At 49.8% G+C, this 19,233-nt stretch overlaps 1 protein-coding gene across 4 annotated transcripts in view; it reads right to left on the minus strand.

The window, feature by feature from the left end:
- STAC2 (SH3 and cysteine rich domain 2) overlaps positions 1–19,233 on the minus strand; it is a 311,435-nt gene that overhangs the window by 75,561 nt on the left and 216,641 nt on the right. For all 4 annotated transcript variants that reach the window (XM_069634715.1, XM_069634714.1, XM_069634713.1 and 1 more), the window contains 5 exons: positions 13,782–14,085; positions 7,701–7,798; positions 2,550–2,634; positions 2,009–2,121; positions 1,820–1,892 (listed from right to left, as the gene is read on the minus strand). In XM_069634715.1, coding sequence (XP_069490816.1) covers positions 1,820–1,892; positions 2,009–2,121; positions 2,550–2,634; positions 7,701–7,798; positions 13,782–14,085 — 673 coding nt within the window. The remainder of the gene's footprint in view (positions 1–1,819; positions 1,893–2,008; positions 2,122–2,549; positions 2,635–7,700; positions 7,799–13,781; positions 14,086–19,233) is intronic.

Consider the following 19,233-nt stretch of genomic DNA (forward strand, 5'->3'; position numbering starts at 1 on the left):
TGGAAGTGGCTTTTACTCCATAGGAACATGTTGTTGCCCAGCGAGGGATCTTTGTTTGTGGATCTGAAAGACATTTTGTTGGAAAATGGATGTGGAGTATTGCCAGATTTCGATGAGTTGTGTACAGCCTTAATTATTGAATGTGGTTGTACTACGAGTGAGGTGATGGGGAATCCAACCAAAGCAAAACATGCTTTCTATAAACCCGATTGGATACACACTGTTGGAGCTTTCCACCAGGGTGTTTCACTGTGTCACCTGCAGGAGAACCACAAGAGGTTGGGGACATTATCCCCCTTTCTGGTAATCTATCCTGGCACCAGTACTAGGCACTTATTTCTTAGGCTCCAATGGCACCTTGTGTTCACTAACAGAGTTTTAGTCCGATTTGGGCTGATGCAGGAAGAGTGGGCATCCTATAGGTTAGGTTCTGTCAGGATAAAGAGCAATACGAAGGCCTTAAGCATCTGTTGGTCTATTGCTCTGCGGTTCATGGATTAAGGTGGAATTTTTTTTAGAAGGTTCAATGGTTTGTTAGATCAGGGAGAAAATTAATTCATCTGGAAACATTGTCTAGCTGGATTTACTACTTCTGTTGTTGCGTTGGCCACTTGAGAATTGGATCTTGAATCAGTGTATCAAAATTAATCTCGATTCTTTTATGTTTTCATTTCCTTTTTTCCTTTACACCACTATTTTACACCACGTGTAACCATTATTTCTAATGTGACAGTTTATTTTAATGTTGACAGTTTTAAACGTTTTCTTTTTTTTAAGGTTATTTTTTTTATAACCATATAAACATTTTAATAAAAGTTAAAAAAGAAAGGTAGCTATGGACGAAAACTGTAAAGGTTCAAGGATTCTTCATAATACATGTACTGGTATCCTTCTGTGTGTTATTACATTGTTTATAACTCCATGTTGTTCGTTTTGGATCAAGTTGTTACTTATTTGGTTGTGTGCTTTGTATAGAGTGTCTTTGAGAGCATCCTGATCCCAACCCATCGTGGTGATCCGGGGTAATGTTCCGGGCAACCATCCTGTAAGGCTTGTCTAGTGACCTGACTCGATAATCAAGCTACTTATGTTTGTGCAGCTACTGGAGAAAGAGAATGCAGCCGGTGCCTTTATTCTGCAGCCCCCTGCATCTACGTACACCTTCAACTTAAAGGGCAATGCACCACTGGGCCTGACATTTGGCTGAAAACAAAAAAGAGGACAACATGATTACATTCTAGGGATCATAGAATCGGTCTTCTACCCCAAACTCCAATTAACCCTTTGTATTTGTATTTGGGGTTTTATATAGCGCCAGAGGCGTAGCCAGGATTGTCTAACAGGTGGGGCCTGAAGATAATGTAGTGGGGCCCACTGCAGTGACATTAACATCTGTAAATGCCTACACAGCACTACTTGCCCACTCAGCCCCTACCCTGTGTAGGCCTCTATATAGCGCAAACCTAGCCAGGAAGCAGTGCAGCGCTTTACATGTTGTTGGGGGTATCAAGGAGGGGGGTGACAATATGTGACAGGATGCTCTGGGCATGGTGGTGGGATGTGATGCGAGAATGCAATGAACCTAGGTGGCACCAAGGTATTGACTGAAGAATAAAGTCTTGGGTTCCTTCCTGAACTGCAAGAGCGTTGGCACGGTCCAGAGTTCCAGTGGCATGGTGTTCCAGTAGGCAGGGGCATCGCCCTGCTGTGTTACCTGCCGGAACACAGCCTGCGCTTCTCTGAACAGGCAGTCCATTTCTCAAGTCCCTGACCACACCCCCGCCCATCTCTTCCTCCGCAGCACCATTCATCCTCTTACCGTTATCGCTGTGGCACTCCTCTGAGCTTCTGAGGCTGCCCTCGGGATCCTCCACACCTTCATCCTTCTCACTCTGCAGCGGGAGGAAGTGGAAACAGGGGGCATGAGCAGAGTAGCCCCCGAAGAATAACTCCTCTACTTCCACCAACCTGTCCCATCCTCTGTCGCCTCCCCACCCCCCAGACCTACCAGGCTCCTGGTGGGTGATTCCGACACACTGCTGAAGCTCGAGCGATTCATGTATGCCAGGGAGGTGCCATAGCGGAGGGTCTCGTAAACTGGGTCCACCTTTCCACTAGAACCTGAAGGTCAGCAGAGAGAGAAAAGAGCACACGGTCAGTGCATGGCCACCCCTCACCCGAGACAGCTGCCTTCCAGAGGGACACACCTCACACTATCACAGGAGGAGGTCAGCGGGGGGCTCACCTGAGCCCACAATGAAAGATCACACTAGACAATCACCAGAGGAAGGGGGGATTCCCAGTGTGGGCTTCCTGGAACGAGAACATCTCACAGATGAGCCACAGCCCCCCACCCACCAGGAGAGAAACTAATGCACAGTCACAAGGACTTACCACAGCATCAAATAAGGGACTTCCCTCACCTGAGCCCCCGAGGGAGACAACCCACCGCCCAGTCACAGGGTGGGATTGGCTAGGGTGGTCATTGAACTGTGCAGCTTTACCCTCCACCTCCACACACTAGCTAAGAGGTAAGGGGGTGCACTCACCTGCTGCCGGGGGTGTCTCCTTTGGGCTGCCTTGGGGTTCATGGAGCAGGAGGGGTGAACTGAAATTACGCCGGAAGGAAGTGGACTGCAATTAAAAAAATGGAAATCAAGGGAAAAAAGAAATACGAGAGTTATTACATAAAAGCAAAAAAGGACTGTGGTCACCCTATATTCTGTCAATTGTACAACCTACAGACTTTATTTAGACTCAAGCTTTGTCTTTGCCCTCCGTTTATGCCCATGTGTATGCCCCTGTGTATGCCCATGTGTATGTCCCTATGCCCCTGTGTATGCCCCTGTGTATGCCCCTGTGTATGCCCCTGTGTATGCCCATGTGTATGCCCCTGTGTATGCCCCTGTGTATGCCCCTGTGTATGCCCATGTGTATGCCCCTGTGTATGCCCCTGTGTATGCCCATGTGTATGCCCCTATGCCCCTGTGTATGCCCCTGTGTATGCCCATGTGTATGCCCCTGTGTATGCCCCTGTGTATGCCCCTGTGTATGCCCATGTGTATGCCCCTGTGTATGCCCATGTGTATGCCCCTGTGTATGCCCATGTGTATGCCCATGTGTATGCCCCTGTGTATGCCCCTGTGTATGCCCATGTGTATGCCCCTGTGTATGCCCCTGTGTATGCCCATGTGTATGCCCCTGTGTATGCCCCTGTGTATGCCCCTGTGTATGCCCATGTGTATGCCCCTGTGTATGCCCCTGTGTATGCCCATGTGTATGCCCCTGTGTATGCCCCTGTGTATGCCCCTGTGTATGCCCATGTGTATGCCCCTGTGTATGCCCCTGTGTATGCCCCTGTGTATGCCGCACAACTGCTTGAAATGTCTTATTTCATTTTGCCTCTGTTTGGTATTCATGCCCCCATCACCTCTCAATAGTTATAGGTTTGTCTTTATTAAAGTGCTTTCAATGTTCCCTTCCCTTCTCCATTCTGGTCCACAACTCTGATGTAGCATTCATAACAGGACACAATGGCCCAAATGTGCCCTACATGACTGGGATGCATATGGCAGGTGTAGTCTTCAGGACTGTACACCATACCCGGCATGTGCTATTCGGAGCTGCACAGCAAATAGTCTCCAGATCTGAGCACCATACTCCAGATGGGGACTTCCTAGTTGGACATTATACTTCAAATGTGTCCTCCAGATGCTAGACGATGTTCTCCAGATGTAGTCTCCAGAACTGTGGACCATATCCTTGAAGTGGTTTCTAGAACTGACCACCATACCTAGTGGAGACTTCATAACTGGATGCCATACTTAGAAGTGGACTCCAGAGCTAGACAAAGTCCTCCAGATGTACTTACCGGTATTGACACTATAATCCAAATCTAGTCTCTAGAACTGAGCACCATACTCTTGATGTAGTCTCCAGAACTGAGCACCATACTCGAGATGCAGCCTCTAGAACAGAACACCATACTCTAGATGCAATCTCCAGAACTGAGTACCATACTCTAGATGTAGAAGTTACCAGAACTGAGCACCATACTCTAGATGCAGTCTCCGGAACTGAGCACCATAGTCTAGATGCAATCTCCAGAACTGTGCACCATACTCTAGATGTAGTCTCTAGAACTGAGCACCATACTCTAGATGTGGTCTCCATAACTGAGCACCATACTCGAGATGCAGCCTCTAGAACAGAACACCATACTCTAGATGCAATCTCCAGAACTGAGTACCATACTCTAGATGTAGAAGTCACCAGAACTGAGCACCATACTCTAGATGCAGTCTCCGGAACTGAGCACCATAGTCTAGATGCAATCTCCAGAACTGTGCACCATACTCTAGATGTAGTCTCTAGAACTGAGCACCATACTCTAGATGTGGTCTCCATAACTGAGCACCATACTACATATGGGAAATTCAAAACTGGACAACCTACTCCAGATGTGGCTTGCAGATCAGGAAAACGCACTCCAGATGTAGTCTCCAGATCGGAGAACTATATATATATATATATATATATATATATATATATATATATATATATATATATATATCTTACTAAGCACAGCTAGGCCATCAATAAAAGCCGACAGGCTCTGTGCAAGACTATTTGCATTACATTACTCCAGATGTCTCTAGAAGTGAACACCATACTCCAGAGGTACTCTCAAGACTTAGCACACAACTCCTGATGGGGGAATTCATAATTGGATACCATACCTGAGATGTAACCTCTAGAGCTGGACAATGGGCCTCATTAGGAGTTTGGAGGTAGCCATGCCGTTTTTAGCGGCATGGCTACCTCCAAACCGGGTACCGGGTCCCAAAAATAGGGAATTACCGGCCCATGCCGACTTTTGCGGGCCCGGTAATTCCCATTCTAGGGACCCGGTACATCCCCATTCCCATTTGAGTCCCCATAAAGCTCAATGGGAATTGGTAGGATGCTAACAACAGGCCCATTAATGACGGGGCCGTTGTTAGCATCCTGGACTGCTAGCGGGTCCCGCTCTACACGTCTGGTCTGGCCAGGCGTCCAGAGCAGGACCCGCTGCAGACCTCGTAATGTGGCGGCCCGGAATGAAAGGTGCCGGTCCCTTATCGGCACCATTCATTCCACGGCCGCCCTCGTAGTAATGAGGCCCAATGACTCTTTATGTAGTCTGCAGAATTGAGCACTATAATACAATCCGGGGCAGGTGTGTCAGCCAATCAAACAATGTCAAATACACAGTGTTCTCCTATTATGGGTGAAATCACGTAATCTAAGCTTGGTTCGGTGCTAGGTGTGTGCTTCTCACAACTGCCGTCCATCCACCCCCCGGGTTCCCACTCATCTGTTGTGTTTTTCCCCACCACTCCTTGGATCCATCTTCCATTTCTATGGGGGCCATCTTGGGTGAGTCCACCACCCGTTTTTTCAAACAAATATATTGCTATAAATCCCCCATCTGTATCAGTACCAATAGCAATAATCACCCAGCCTGCGGGCTTCACGGGCTGGCAAAAGCGCTGTGGCCCGGTGTTAGGAAGCCATTTCTGGGCCACTGGGCTGGGTACTACAGCCTAGATATAATCTCTAGATCTGGATAGGACACTCCAGATGTGGGCTGAATGCTTGTCTAGGAAATGCCAGTCTTAGAGGTACCCTCGGGTATGATTTGTCAAACTTGGTTCCCCTAAGGTCCCAGATGACCTTTGACTTCACAGTTGACACTGCCAAGTGCCGTCAAGATGTGAGAATGCTTCTAGAGAATTTCTGAACCTGAATTACTTACCTGCATCAACACATCTACTTACCTTGAACCTATATGTTCATAATACCTCTGTGTGCCCATTCTTTCAGCAACACTGTGTTACCCTCTATCCTTGGGTACCGGCTCCGCTCCTAAGAGTTGGCCTTGATCGCGTGACCGCAGCCCCCACTAGGAAAGCCATAGAATGCTGGTGGAAGGCCTGCTTGGCTAGATTTAGGATCCAGAAACACAGACTGGCAGATTGCACCTCTTGCCCCCCAGGCAAACACTGTACTCCATTCACCGGCACACACTGTATGCCGTCATGCTAAAAGACGTATTAGTACAGTGCTATCAGGTGGCAGCAATACGTCCTGGCGTGTAATGTTAGCCTAACAATTATGCAGCCAGTCCTTGACCCAGGCCATTTCTCAGGTAGCACTTTGAGGTGGCTTAGATAAACTATGGCTCTCCTGTTTAAAGCCATGTCAAAGACCTTGCTGAAGTCAAAGTAGACAACATCAATTACTCGTTATTGATCTAAGTCTTGAGTCGAACAGTTCAATACATCAATGTGATTGGTCTGCCAGGATGCTCCAATGGGCACTAGTGATCCAATGGCTTCCAGATAGATTAGAAATCTTGCTATCTGGAGTTTTTACATGAACATCTCTCTATATATGCCCTAATTTCCCTAGGAAAGCATTTGAGGCCCAACAGTGAGGGTCTTAACAAGGCCGGGCTGGCAGGTGTTTACAGGCCAGAGTCCTCTCCCTGCTGTGGGATTCCATCTGCTCTACTCGGTCCTCTGGCACCTCACCTGTCCCCACTGAGTGGTCAACGAAGCCCTGCTACGCCTGCAACCTCAGTGGGTGTTTCCCATGAAACTCCTCTTACTAGTCTGCCTTAGACTTGATAGTTGCGTCAGAGCTTTTTCTTCCATAGATGGGCGTCTACATGCCCCTCCCCCTCTCCTGCGCACTTTGTACACCTGTGCACCCACATGACTGTTTTGCATTGCGGACCCTTCAAACACGTGACCAGTAACTTGGCGTGGTCCCTCCCAGGCCTCCGTTCGGTTTTGTCCCTGCCCTTCCTTCAGTCCTACACTTCTCCCTGCATGAAGCCATCTGACAGTGTTTGGGCTCCCGCTTGCCTGACTGACCGCGCCTGTCTCAGCCTGTGCACTTTTTCAGACCGTCCTTTAAACGGTATCCGCAGAAATGACCTAATGAGAACATTTCGAAGGAGAAATGACCGGATTTATTTGGTCGAATTTTTACGAAATGTTGGTACATTTTAAAGTATAAATAGATGGGGGTGCGGTAAGAGTTTAACATAAGGTGGGCGAAGTGTTCGGGGGCTGCTGGGGGTCCCCCGCATTATTAAAAAAAAACCAAAACCCCCAATGTAATTTTGTTTTTTCAACCAAAAAAAATAGGTAATTTCTCCATTCAAAATGTTATTTTCGAATTTTCCACGGATATCCCTTTAAACATTATGAAGGAACGTTAAGTGCAGGTGGAAGGGAATACGGCGGATCTCCGTGTTCAGACCTCGATAACCCCAACCACACCCGCTTATCTGGATAATCACCGGCTATGTAAATAGCTCTCATTTACATTGCCTATATGCAAATGTGTGTTTTGTGTGGCTATGTTGAAAACATGGAGTGGATTTGGCTCTTGAGGACTGGACTTGGAGACTGCGGAGGGACAGAGGTTGGTCCACCATGAAACGCAAGAGTGGATCAGTGGAGAGCAATAGCAGAAGCTGCATTATTGGGTACAGCAGTGCGGGTTCCCCACACACAGAGCAGGCGCAGCAGCACGAGAGGAGTCCCTCACACGCCCTTACTAGGTACAGGCACACATGACGCATGGTCAGCTTGCTGAGGCTTGAGCCCGTGGCAGCACCGGCTGCGGCCACCACACTCCATGCTCACCGTCTTGCCCAGGCACTGCTGGTGGGACACCTCCTCTGAACACCACAGATGAACGCTGGTCTTGCACGTCTTGCATCTCAGGCCCTGCTTAGAATTTCCTGAAAGAGAAAGGGACAGCATGTTGTGAAAAGCAGGAGGATCATTATACCAGCCTATAATCCCAGTGAACTTCCCAGATGCTGGCGTGGAGGTGGATGCCACCAATGGCCCAGGGAAGGGCGGGCGAGGGATGTTGGCGCTCAGGGTACTTGGTATTGATATGATATGATAGGTTAGGTTATTCATAATGCGCTTAATAACCAGAGGTTTCTAAGCGCGGCCCCGGGGATCGAACCTGTGTTGCTCCGTGTCGTCTTGCTTCTAAGGCGAGCACGTTGTCCCTGAGCTATCCTCCCGAGACAGAGATTAGCAATCAGAACATTTTCCCATGCAGGGGAAATGTGCAGCAGTACTGCTGGCTGCATTGCCTCCATGCTTGCTGGCTGTACTGCCTCCATGTTTGCTGGCTGCACTGCTTCCATGCCGGCTGGCTGCACTGCCCCCCTGCTTTGCGGCTGCACTGCCTCTGTCCTCGCTGGCTGAACTGCCCCCGTGCTTGCTGGCTGCACTGCCGCCATGCTTGCTAGCTGCACTGCTCTCTGGCTGCACTGCCTCCATGATTGCTGGCTGCACTGCCCCACTGCTTTCTGGCTGCACTGCCTCCATGCTTGCTGACTGCACTGCTTCCATGCTTGCTGGCTGCACTGCCCCACTGATTGATGGCTGCACTGCATCCAGGCTTACTGGCTGCACTGCCCCCTGCTTGTTGTTTGCACTGACTCCATGCTTGCATGGCTGCACTGCTCCACTGCTTGCTGGCTGCACTGCTTCCATGCTTGCTGGCTGCACTGCCCCCCTGCTTTGCGGCTGCACTACCTCCATGCTTGCTGGCTGTACTGCCCCACTGATTGCTGGCTGCACTGCATCCAGGCTTACTGGCTGCACTGCCCCCCTGCTTGTTGGTTGCACTGACTCCATGCTTGCAAGGTCTGCACTGCCCCACTGCTTGCTGGCTGCACTGCCTCCATGCTTGCAACTAATGTGCATGTGAGTGGTCCCCCTTTTGTAATGGCACAGACAAGCTAGAAAGCGGACTAATGCAAGACTACCTGGAAGAATTTCCAGGGGTGAACCCTTCGTTCAAGCATCACATTGATGGGTTTCCCCAGTAAGTCCCACATAAGTGGGCGTGTGGCCAGATTTGGGTACCAAGCGGACCGTACGAAGGGACTCGAATTGCCCTTCACTGATGAGGCCCAGTAAAGGTGAAGCAAGTCTGCAGTTGCTTATGTTCTGGTGCAATGGGGCCACGGCCTGGTAGTTGGAGCTGGATGGCTGTTTTGGGGCAGGATCCAGGCTGATTTGCTTGTGGTTGGCACCTACTATATCTAATGCTAGTATTCTTTCCTGGTTAAAGGGGAAAGCCCTCGACTCAGAGGTGGCAACTTCTAAATCCTTCCCGTCATTGGCCTGGTATTCTGATCTGAACATGTTTGAGTTGGGTCCAGGCCCCAATACTAAAATAAACTCTCCAGCAGACAGAAGGCTGCTGATTCTGGCACGTTTAAATCTATTGCCTGTGTACAAAAGGATGAGCTGGATGAAGGGTTCTGGCCAATGGGGCTGTGAGACAGGGCTTCATGAGTCCAAAAGGATGAGCTGGATGAAGGGTTCTGGCAAATGTGTATGTGAGACAGGGCGCGATGAGTCCAAAAGGATGAGCTGGATGAAGGGTTCTGGCAAATGTGGCTGTGAGACAGGGCTCAATGAGTCCAAAAGGATGAGCTGGATGAAGGGTTCTGGCAAATGGGGCTGTGAGACAGGGCTTGATGAGTCCAAAAGGATGAGCTGGATGAAGGGTCCTGGCCAATGGGGCTGTGAGACAGGGCTTGATGAGTCCAAAAGGATGAGCTGGATGAAGGGTTCTGGCAAATGTGGCTGTGAGACAGGGCTAGGTGAGTCCAAAAGGATGAGCTAGAGGAAGGGTTCTGGCAAATGTGGCTGTGAGACAGGGCTAGATGGGAAGGGTTCTGGCCAATGTGGCTGTGAGACAGGGCTAGATGAGTCAAAAGGATGAGCTGGATGAAGGGTTCTGGCAAATGTCGCTGTGAGACAGGGCTAGATGAGTCAAAAGGATGAGCTGGATGAAGGGTTCTGGCAAATGTGTATGTGAGACAGGGTGCGATGAGTCCAAAAGGATGAGCTGGATGAAGGATTCTGGCAAATGTGGCTGTGAGACAGGGCTAGATGAGTCAAAAGGATGAGCTGGATGAAGGGTTCTGGCAAATGTGTATGTGAGACAGGGCTAGATGAGTCAAAAGGATGAGCTGGATGAAGGGTTCTGGCAAATGTCGCTGTGAGACAGGGCTAGATGAGTCAAAAGGATGAGCTGGATGAAGGGTTCTGGCAAATGTGTATGTGAGACAGGGCTCGATGAGTCCAAAAGGATGAGCTGGATGAAGGGTTCTGGCAAATGGGGCTGTGAGACAGGGCTTGATGAGTCCAAAAGGATGAGCTGGATGAAGGGTTCTGGCAAATGTGGCTATGAGACAGGGCTAGGTGAGTCCAAAAGGATGAGCTAGAGGAAGGGTTCTGGCAAATGTGGCTGTGAGACAGGGCTAGATGGGAAGGGTTCTGGCCAATGTGGCTGTGAGACAGGGCTAGATGAGTCAAAGGGATGAGCTGGATGAAGGGTTATGGCCAATGTGACTGTGAGACAGGGCTAGATGAGTCCCAAAGGATGAGCTGGATGAAGGGTTCTGGCTGTGAGACAGGGCTCGATGAGTCCAAAAGGATGCGCTGGATGAAGGGTTCTGGCAAATGTGGCTGTGAGACAGGGCTAGATGAGTCAAAAGGATGAGCTAGAGGAAGGGTTCTGGCCAATGTGGCTGTGAGACAGGGCTAGATGGGAAGGGTTCTGGCCAATGTGGCTGTGAGAGAGGGCTCGATGAGGATCTGGTTCACTGTCTTCTCATAGGTCCACATTATCAAGGTTTCAGGAAGGAATGGTCCAAGCCGCATTTTAGGATCACGCAGATTCGGGTTATTAAGGAAGCCATGTCTTTTGTCCTACATTCAGAGGATGCTTCTTTTCCGCCTGACCTGCTCGCATTTCTAAAAAGAGCTTTAGACCTGAGAATGCCTATTTTGGGCGAATAGATTTATGTTTTACCCACTTTGAAGTTCATCAGACTGTCTGTCTTAAACATCGATGTCTGGAGCTGGAAGATTTTAGATGGGCTCTTATGATGTTGTATTTATCGTGTTGATCTGATTATGTGTTTTTGTGTATTTCTGATGGAGGAATCCGAAATAACATCTGGATTGATTGATACTACAGTGGGACAGATGAGTTAAACAATCTTTGAATGAATGCAGAATTCCCCATGGTTAAAAAAAGCACTGACCCAAGAATTTACTCCATCGTTGTTAGCTACTAGCCTGCAATCAGCTGGGCACAGACCTCCCTGGGTTCACCAGTAGTCATCTAGAATCAGCTGGGGGCAGCTGGGTGGCATACCTCCCTGGGCGGCACTTGTGTGTACCAGTACCCACCTAGAATCAGCTGGGGGCAGTACTCACCCACAATCAGCTGGTGGCAGAGCTTGCAGGGGCAGAACCTGGGTTCACCAGTACTCACCTAGAATCAGCTGGGGGCAGTGCTCACCTAGAATCAGCTGGGGGCACTGCTCACCGAGAATCAGCTTGGGGCAGTACTCACCCACAATCAGCTGGTGGCAGAGCTTGCAGGGGCAGAACCTGTGTTCACCAGTAGTCACCTAGAATTGCTGGGGCAGTATTCACCCACAATCAGCTGGGCACAGACCTCCCTGGGTTCACCAGTAGTCATCTAGAATCAGCTGGGTGGCATACCTCCCTGGGCAGCACTTGTGTGTACCAGTACCCACCTAGAATCAGCTGGGGACAGTGTTCACCTAGAATCAGCTGGGGCAGTACTCACCCCCAATCAGCTGGTGGCATTGCTCACAGAATTAAGAATTCACCCGTCCTGATGAAGGCCTACTTAACCACAGCTCTTCACATCTAGCTGAATGGTCGAAACACAGTTGTGTTGACTTGTTTTTGTGTTGTCTTTCAACCCTTAATTGTAGCACATACATGTGCATCTAATCTGCTATTACATTATTCATGTCTCATGCGCCCTCATTAGGATGCATAGAGAATGTAATTACTCAAAGTGTTTTACCGAATATTATTGATTTGGATTGTGTTACCCATGTACTACACCATGTATAGTTTATGTTGTATATCCTATGTTTTAATACTCATGTGTATTATCACACCCACTGCAGAGAAATTAAATAAGAATTGCAGTTATTTTCAATCAAATCAAAGTTGACTTTATTGAAATTCAGGAGCTATAGGGTCCAATCTCTAGTTGGATTCATATTTCCTTGTTCAAATTGTGTTGATATATGGGCATTGCTCACAGGGGCAGAACCTGGGTTCCCCAGTAGTCACCTAGAATCAGCTGGGGGCTGAGATCACCTAGAATCAGCTGGGGGCAGTACTCACCTAGAATCAGCTGGGGGGGTACTCACCTAGGATCAGGTGGGGGCAGTACTCACCTAGGATTAGCTGGGGCAGTGCTCACCTAGAATCAGCTGAGGGCATTGCTCACAGGGGCAGAACCTGGGTTCCCCAGTAGTCACCTAGAATCAGCTGGGGGCTGAGATCACCTAGAATCAGCTGGGGGCAGTACTCACCTAGAATCAGCTGGGGGGTACTCACCTAGGATCAGGTGGGGGCAGTACTCACCTAGGATTAGCTAGGTCAGTGCTCACCTAGAATCAGCTGAGGGCATTGCTCACAGGGGCAGAACCTGGGTTCCCCAGTAGTCACCTAGAATCAGCTGGGGGCTGAGATCACCTAGAATCAGCTGGGGGCAGTACTCACCTAGAATCAGCTGGGGGGGTACTCACCTAGGATCAGGTGGGGGCAGTACTCACCTAGGATTAGCTGGGGCAGTGCTCACCTAGAATCAGCTGAGGGCAGAGCTTGCAGGGGCAGGACCTGGGTTCCCCAGTAGTCACCTAGAATCAGCTGGGGCAGTACTCACCTAGAATCAGCTGGGGGAAGTGCTCAGCTTGGATCAGCTGGGGGCAGTGCTCATCTAGAATCAGGTGGGGGCAGAGCTCTCAGGGGCAGCACCTGGGTTCCCCAGTAGTCACCTAGAATCAGCTGGGGCAGTACTCATCTAGAATCAGCTGGGGGAAGTGCTCACCTAGGATCAGCAGGGGGCAGTGCTCACCTAGAATCCGCTGGGGGAAGTGCTCACCTAAAATCAGCTGGGGCAATGCTCACCTAGAATCAGCTGGGGGCAGTGCTCACCAAGATCGTCCGGGGTGCAGTACTCACCATGATCAGCTGGTGGCAGAGCTCGCAGGGGCAGAACCTGGGTTTCCCACTAGTCATCTAAAATCAGCTGGGGGATGTGCTCACCTAGGATCAGCTGGGGGCAGTGCTCACCTAGAATCAGCTGGGGGCAGTACTCACCCACAATCAGCTGGTGGCAGTGCTCACCTTGGCTCAGCTGGGGGCAGTGCTCACCTAGAATCAGCTGGGGGCAGAGCTCGCAGGGGAAGAACCTGGGTTCCCCACTAGTCACCTAGAATCAGCTGGGTTATGTGCTCACCTAGGATCAGCTGGGGGCAGTGCTCACCTAGAATCAGCTGGGGGCAGTACTCACCCACGATCAGCTGGTGGCAGTGCTCACCTTGGATCAGCTGGGGGATGTGCTCACCTAGGATCAGCTGGGGGCCGTGCTCACCTAGAATCAGCTGGTGGCAGTACTCACCCACGATCAGCTGGTGGCAGAGCTCGCAGGGGCAGCACCTGGGTTCCCCAGTAGTCACCTAGAATCAGCTGGGGGATGTGCTCACTTAGGATCGGCTGGGGGCAGTGCTCACCTAGGATCAGCTGGGGGCAGTGCTCCCCCACGATCAGCTCGTAGCAGAGCTCGCAGGAGCAGCACCTGGGTTCACCAGTACTCGCCTAGAATCAGCTTGTGGCAGTACTCACCCACGATCAGCTGGTGGCAGAGCTCGCAGGGGCAGTGCTTCTTGAACATGTGCTCCTGGAAGCTGTGCGTCCTCATGGGCTTCAGGAGGGCCAGCGGTTTCCGAGAGGTGCTCGGGGAGTGCTCGGCGGGCGGCAGGGTCTCTGCAGGAGCTGGAGGTGGGGACGCAGGAGGGGGCGCCACTGGGGGGCTGAGCAGGACCTCGGAGGGCAACTTGAGGTCACTGTTGGAGCGCAGGAAGAAGTTCTCCACACTCTTACTCCGCAGGATGGTCTTGAGGGAGAGGGAGCGCTTGAACCGCTGGAGCTGAAAGAGAGAGAATTGAGAGGAGTTAGAGGGGTGCAACACCAAACTTGCATGGGAACAGAGGCCTGATCCCCAAAGCACTGTACTTTCTTCTGCGTGTTTGATCAAATAAAACTTCTAAAATTAATAAACAATACAGCGCCATCGGAGAAAGTTAAGCCTCTCAGCACTATACCATCCAATTGAGAACTTAAATAAAATATACTTATTCTAAAAAACACATATGAAGGTAAAGTGGGTACAAAATATACTTATAAACAAGGGTAGTTTGGCAGACTTGATGACACAAAAGTAGATACATTAATTCATGCAAATGTCGCAAAATGTTTTTAAGAAGACAATCTGTTCGCTTAGGGCTGCTGTCACTGGTGTAATGCAAGTGTCACAGGTGCTCGTGGGGTTTGGGAATCAGTTCCCCCAGTCCAACCCCAGTCCATGTGAAAGGACGTCTCTCCGTACGTTGGCAAATGTTGACTCGCTTTGCCAGCAGGCAACAGTTCCTCGATAGGAATGTTTTTTAATTCGCTATGGGCCTTGTGACTCATGTCCCAACATGCAACGTTTCTTTAGGCCGAGGGATGTCTCATTTTATTAGGGGAAACGTGGTTCAGTTTCCCAACATGCAAAGTTTCTTTAGGCAGAGCAGAGGATCTCTTAGTTCATCATGGAGAGAGGGTGACCAGATTTAAAAAGTAAAAAACCAGGTGAGGGCAACCAACATAAAAGTAGGACTAGCCCTTGAAAGTGGCTCTCAAGGCACTACACTTCAGTAGCGGTTGGAGGTGAAGTTGGTTTAAGTGTGACCAGTCGAATAAACACATTGTAATTAATTTATCACAAACACTATCTTAAGTTGTAAAATGCAGAATTTCTTCTGTGTGAGATTGTGCCTTCGTGCCTGCCAGCTATGAAGACCTACTACCAAAAACCGAATCACTGCAGTTTCCAATGGGAACATAATCTCGAGAGAGGGGGGTAGATCACCCAATTCTGGGACATAGGGTCAACCTAATTATGGAGCACGTGGCTCAGCTGTTCCACATGCAGCATCTTTTAGACAGAGAATGGCCCTCATTATGAGTGTGGTGGAAAGGCAACAACGGCGCTGGTAGTGCTACCGGCGCCGTTGTTACCTCTCCACCACACTACGAGTTCTGCTCGCGGGTGCCAGACTGCATGCCTGGTCTGACCAGGCGTGCAGACCAGCACCCGCGAGCAGAACTCATGATTGCACCGTCATTAACGGACCCTATGGGGCAGAATGGGGATCGGGAGCCTGGCCATAACGGCACCCGCGAATGGGCAATTACCGGGTCCGCCAAACTAATAAGTGCACGGCTACCGCCAGAGTTATAGTGTGGGCCAATGTCTCAGTGCATTATGGGAACCGTGGCTTAGTTTCCCAACATGCAAAGTTTCTTTAGACGAGCAACTTCTCGATTGGCGGTCGGACTGTATGAATGCATGGGGTTTATGAAGCACAAAACTAGCTGGCAAGGAACAGAGCGCTGTCGATGGGCCTTGCGCACGGGGGTTATGAGTAATGGCGCAGGAGTAGCAGAGGAGCTTGGATTCCTTGGGAGAAGGGGAGCAAGGAGCCCCCGAGGGGCGAGAATTTGGGCTGAGTGGAGCGATCAGCGATTGCCAGGATATTCTTTGAAGAGTGGGGTCTTCAGGCCCTGCCTGAAGTGTAGCATGAAGGGGGGCAGAGTGGGTGACTTGTTCTAGAGACAGGGTACGTAGCAGGAAAAGGGCTCTTCCTGCTTTCTCTCTCTTTGGCACTTCCTTGGGTCCAGCTAGGCCATGCTGTGGCTTCAGACGATGAGCTGTTATGCAGGGACTGTCCCGCTCCATTGGTCTGTTGCGCCAACTGCCCTGCTTCCGATCGAGAGCCGAATCAGCTTTAAGATATTGGGCGGTAAGGGGTTAACGGCACCAGTAAAGGTGCCAGAGCCGTTAAGCCCTTACCGCCCTATTACGACGTCTGCTCGCGGGACCCGCGAGCAGCCCAGCATGCTAACAACAGGCCCTTTATTAACGGGCCCGTTGTTAGCATGCTCCCCTTTCCCATTGAGCCCTATGGGGACTCGAATGGGAATGGGGATGTACCGAGTCCGGGTTACTTGAATGAGGAATTACCGGGCCCTCCAAGGTTGGAATGGCCCGGTAATTCCTCATTTAAGGATCCCGGACCCAGACCCGGTACCCAGTAAGAGGGTGGCCATGCCGCTAATAGCAGCATGGCTACCTCCTAACTCATAATGACCCCCATTGTGTATTTCTACACTGCGCCGTCCATGATACTGCTGCTGAATTCCTCCGTCCTAAACGTATTCTTTATAGGCCTGCTAGATCTCTTGGATCGTCCTCTCGGGATCTGCTGAGAGTCCCTCTATTCTGCAGGGACTGGGCCAGGGGGCGCTCTTTTTCAGTTCTGGCCCCTATTTTGTGGAATTCTCTGCCAGCGTCCCTTCGAGATATTGGTGACTATCTGCTATTTCGAAGAACTTTAAAAACGTATCTTTTCTTTTTCTAAATATGTGGGTTCTCTGATCAATTCCCTCACTTCTATCTGTGCCCTTTCAGCGCCTAGATGACTTCTGGCCATAGCTAGCCCTCTACAAATCCAACTACAATACAATACAAAACAATAGAGCTAGTCAGGGTCTCTCTGCCCCGGAAGAGTGGTGATGTGGCTCAGTTTCCCCCCATCCAGTGTTACCTTAGAGAATCTCTCAATTTGCTGTAAGACTTGCAATTCAGTTTCCCAACATACAGTATTACTTTTGTGCTATAGCTCAAAACTCTACCCGCCAAGGTGCTTAGGCCTGAGCTCCTCTGGCCGTAACTGTGAGCGTTACTCCTCGGAACACTGGTACTCCTTTCTTCTCGCTCGCCGCTGTTCTCTCTCCTTCCTCCTCAAGATGTTTGCAGGTCTACGGGCGTACCCATCCGGCCCACATCTGACTTCCACCTGCTCCTGGTGTCCCGTTCCTGCATCTTAGGAGAAGTTCTCAGGACTCTCTGACTCAGCTCTTGCGAGACAACTCTTCTTCTGCTGCTCCGCTTTAGGATACCGGGAGCTTTTGTTGGGTCTTCTTGATGCGGGTGGCATTACCGTTCGCCTCGATCTAGATGCAGCTGCTTCAGTATCCAACATATCCCAGCACTTCCGTCCGAAATCAAGAATCCTTGGTCTCTCATCCTCCCACCAGCAGGATCGGTTTGTTGGCGTCCGTCAGCGTTTCTCGGGATCCTGTCATTTTGCCAACATGGTGTGTTCCAGAACAGCCTTTGGGGTTCAGTCATCCGCTGGTTATACTCTTGAACAGTTCAAGTGTCCACCTGACACCAATTCACAAAGCCCTAAAATAAATTCTGAAATAGACACTACTCCAGAATCCAGTTCCAGATCTTGCAGAGCTCAATGGTGCATTGTGGTTCTTGCCTTTGTGAAATCTTGCAACATCAACATGTGCAAGGGCTGTGCTTGATTCGGGTTTCGTTCTATCATGACACTGCATGGCACAGGACTACTGGTACTTCTCAGCATGCTTCCTTGATAAAGTGCAGAATCAAACCCCCGTCCATAATCCGTTTCTGTCTTTGCGGCCTTGCCTTTCCTCAAACCATGCAACTGCCATGGTCAGCAGGGGGGGTCTTAAGTGTTTGCAGTTTGGTCAACGGCCAATTGCTTTCACCTGTGAGCAGCATGTCTTTAAATGTCCTCTAATTTGGCAGTTCACGGTTCCAGCAACTGCTGTCTCTCACAGAACTTTGTATCTCTGAACTAGATTTGGACTCTACTGGTTTGCTTGTTCGTCATTGTTTCCAGATTAAGAGCCCCACCTGCACCCATTTGTACCCTAAGGCCTGATTTGCAAACTCCTTGTTTTTCAGTTTAAAGCATAGCTCGCAGGGTTTGTCCCCAGCCTGAAGCATAGCTTGCAAGCTGTGTTCCAAGCTTGAAGCATTCACTTGGAAGCTCTGTACCCAACTTGAAGCATTGGCTTTCAGGCTCTGTTTCCAGCTTGAAACGTTGGCTTTCAAACTCCTGTTCCCAGCTTGAAACATGACCTGCAAGCTATGTTCCCAGATGGAAGCATTGACTTGCAAGCTCATTTCTCAGCTTGCAAAAATTGGTTTGAAAGCTCCCTGTACCCAGCTTGAAGCCTGGTTTGCAAGCTCTGTTCCCAGCCTGAAGCATAGCTTGCAAGCGGTGTTCTGAGCTTGAAGCATTCACTTGCAAGCTCCGTACCCAGCTTGAAGCTTTGGCTTTCAAGCTCTCTTCCCAGCTTCAAGCATTGGCTTGCAAGCTCTGTTCTCCGCTTGTAACGTTGGCTTGCAAGCTCCTGTTCCCAGCTTGAAGCATGACCTGCAAGCTCAGTTCCCAGCTTGCAAACATTGGTTTGGTTTGCAAGCTCCTTGTACCCAGCCGGAAGCTTGGCTTGCAAGCTCTGTTCCCAGCTTGAAACATTGGCATGCAAATTCCTTGCTCCCAGCTTGAAACATGGCTTGCAAGCTCTGTTCTCAGCTTGTAACGTTGGCTTGCAAGCTCCTGTTCCCAGCTTGACGCATGACCTGCAAGCTCAGTTCCCAGCTTGCAAACATTGGTTTGCAAGCTCCGTACCCAGCTTGAAGCATTGGCTTTCAAGCTCTGTTCCCAGCTTGAAACATTGGCATGCAAATTCCTTGCTCCCAGCTTGAAGCATGGCTTGCATGCTCTGTTCCCAGCTTCAAGCATTGGCTTGCAAGCTCCTTGTTCCCAGTCTGAAGATTGTGCTAGCAGATTCCTGATGTGGTGCTGATTTCTGTGTGTTTCCCATTCTCCCATGCCGCACAACTTTCATGTTCAGTTTGTAGGTAATGAAACATAATTCTCTGTACCCTGTTGATATTGGAAATACCCACGCTCGGTCTACAGGGACAGTAAGAGCATTCTGGATCCCCTTGGCTGTTACAAATCCCCCTGCTCCTTCAATCGTTGCTGTCAGTTTCATGTCATTCCATGTTTCTGTGTTAGTCCTAAAGTCTAGTATGAGAGTTCCCTTTTATTAGTGTTAATTACAGGGCGAGAGATAGCCCTTCTGTCTAAACCAGTTTCCTGTTTGTTCTTTTCATTCCTTCTCTGTATGAGCCTTCGTTTTT

This window comes from Ambystoma mexicanum, chromosome 13 (genome assembly GCF_040938575.1).
Source record: "Ambystoma mexicanum isolate Mex_15411 chromosome 13, UKY_AmexF1_1, whole genome shotgun sequence".
Taxonomy (NCBI): domain Eukaryota; kingdom Metazoa; phylum Chordata; class Amphibia; order Caudata; family Ambystomatidae; genus Ambystoma; species Ambystoma mexicanum.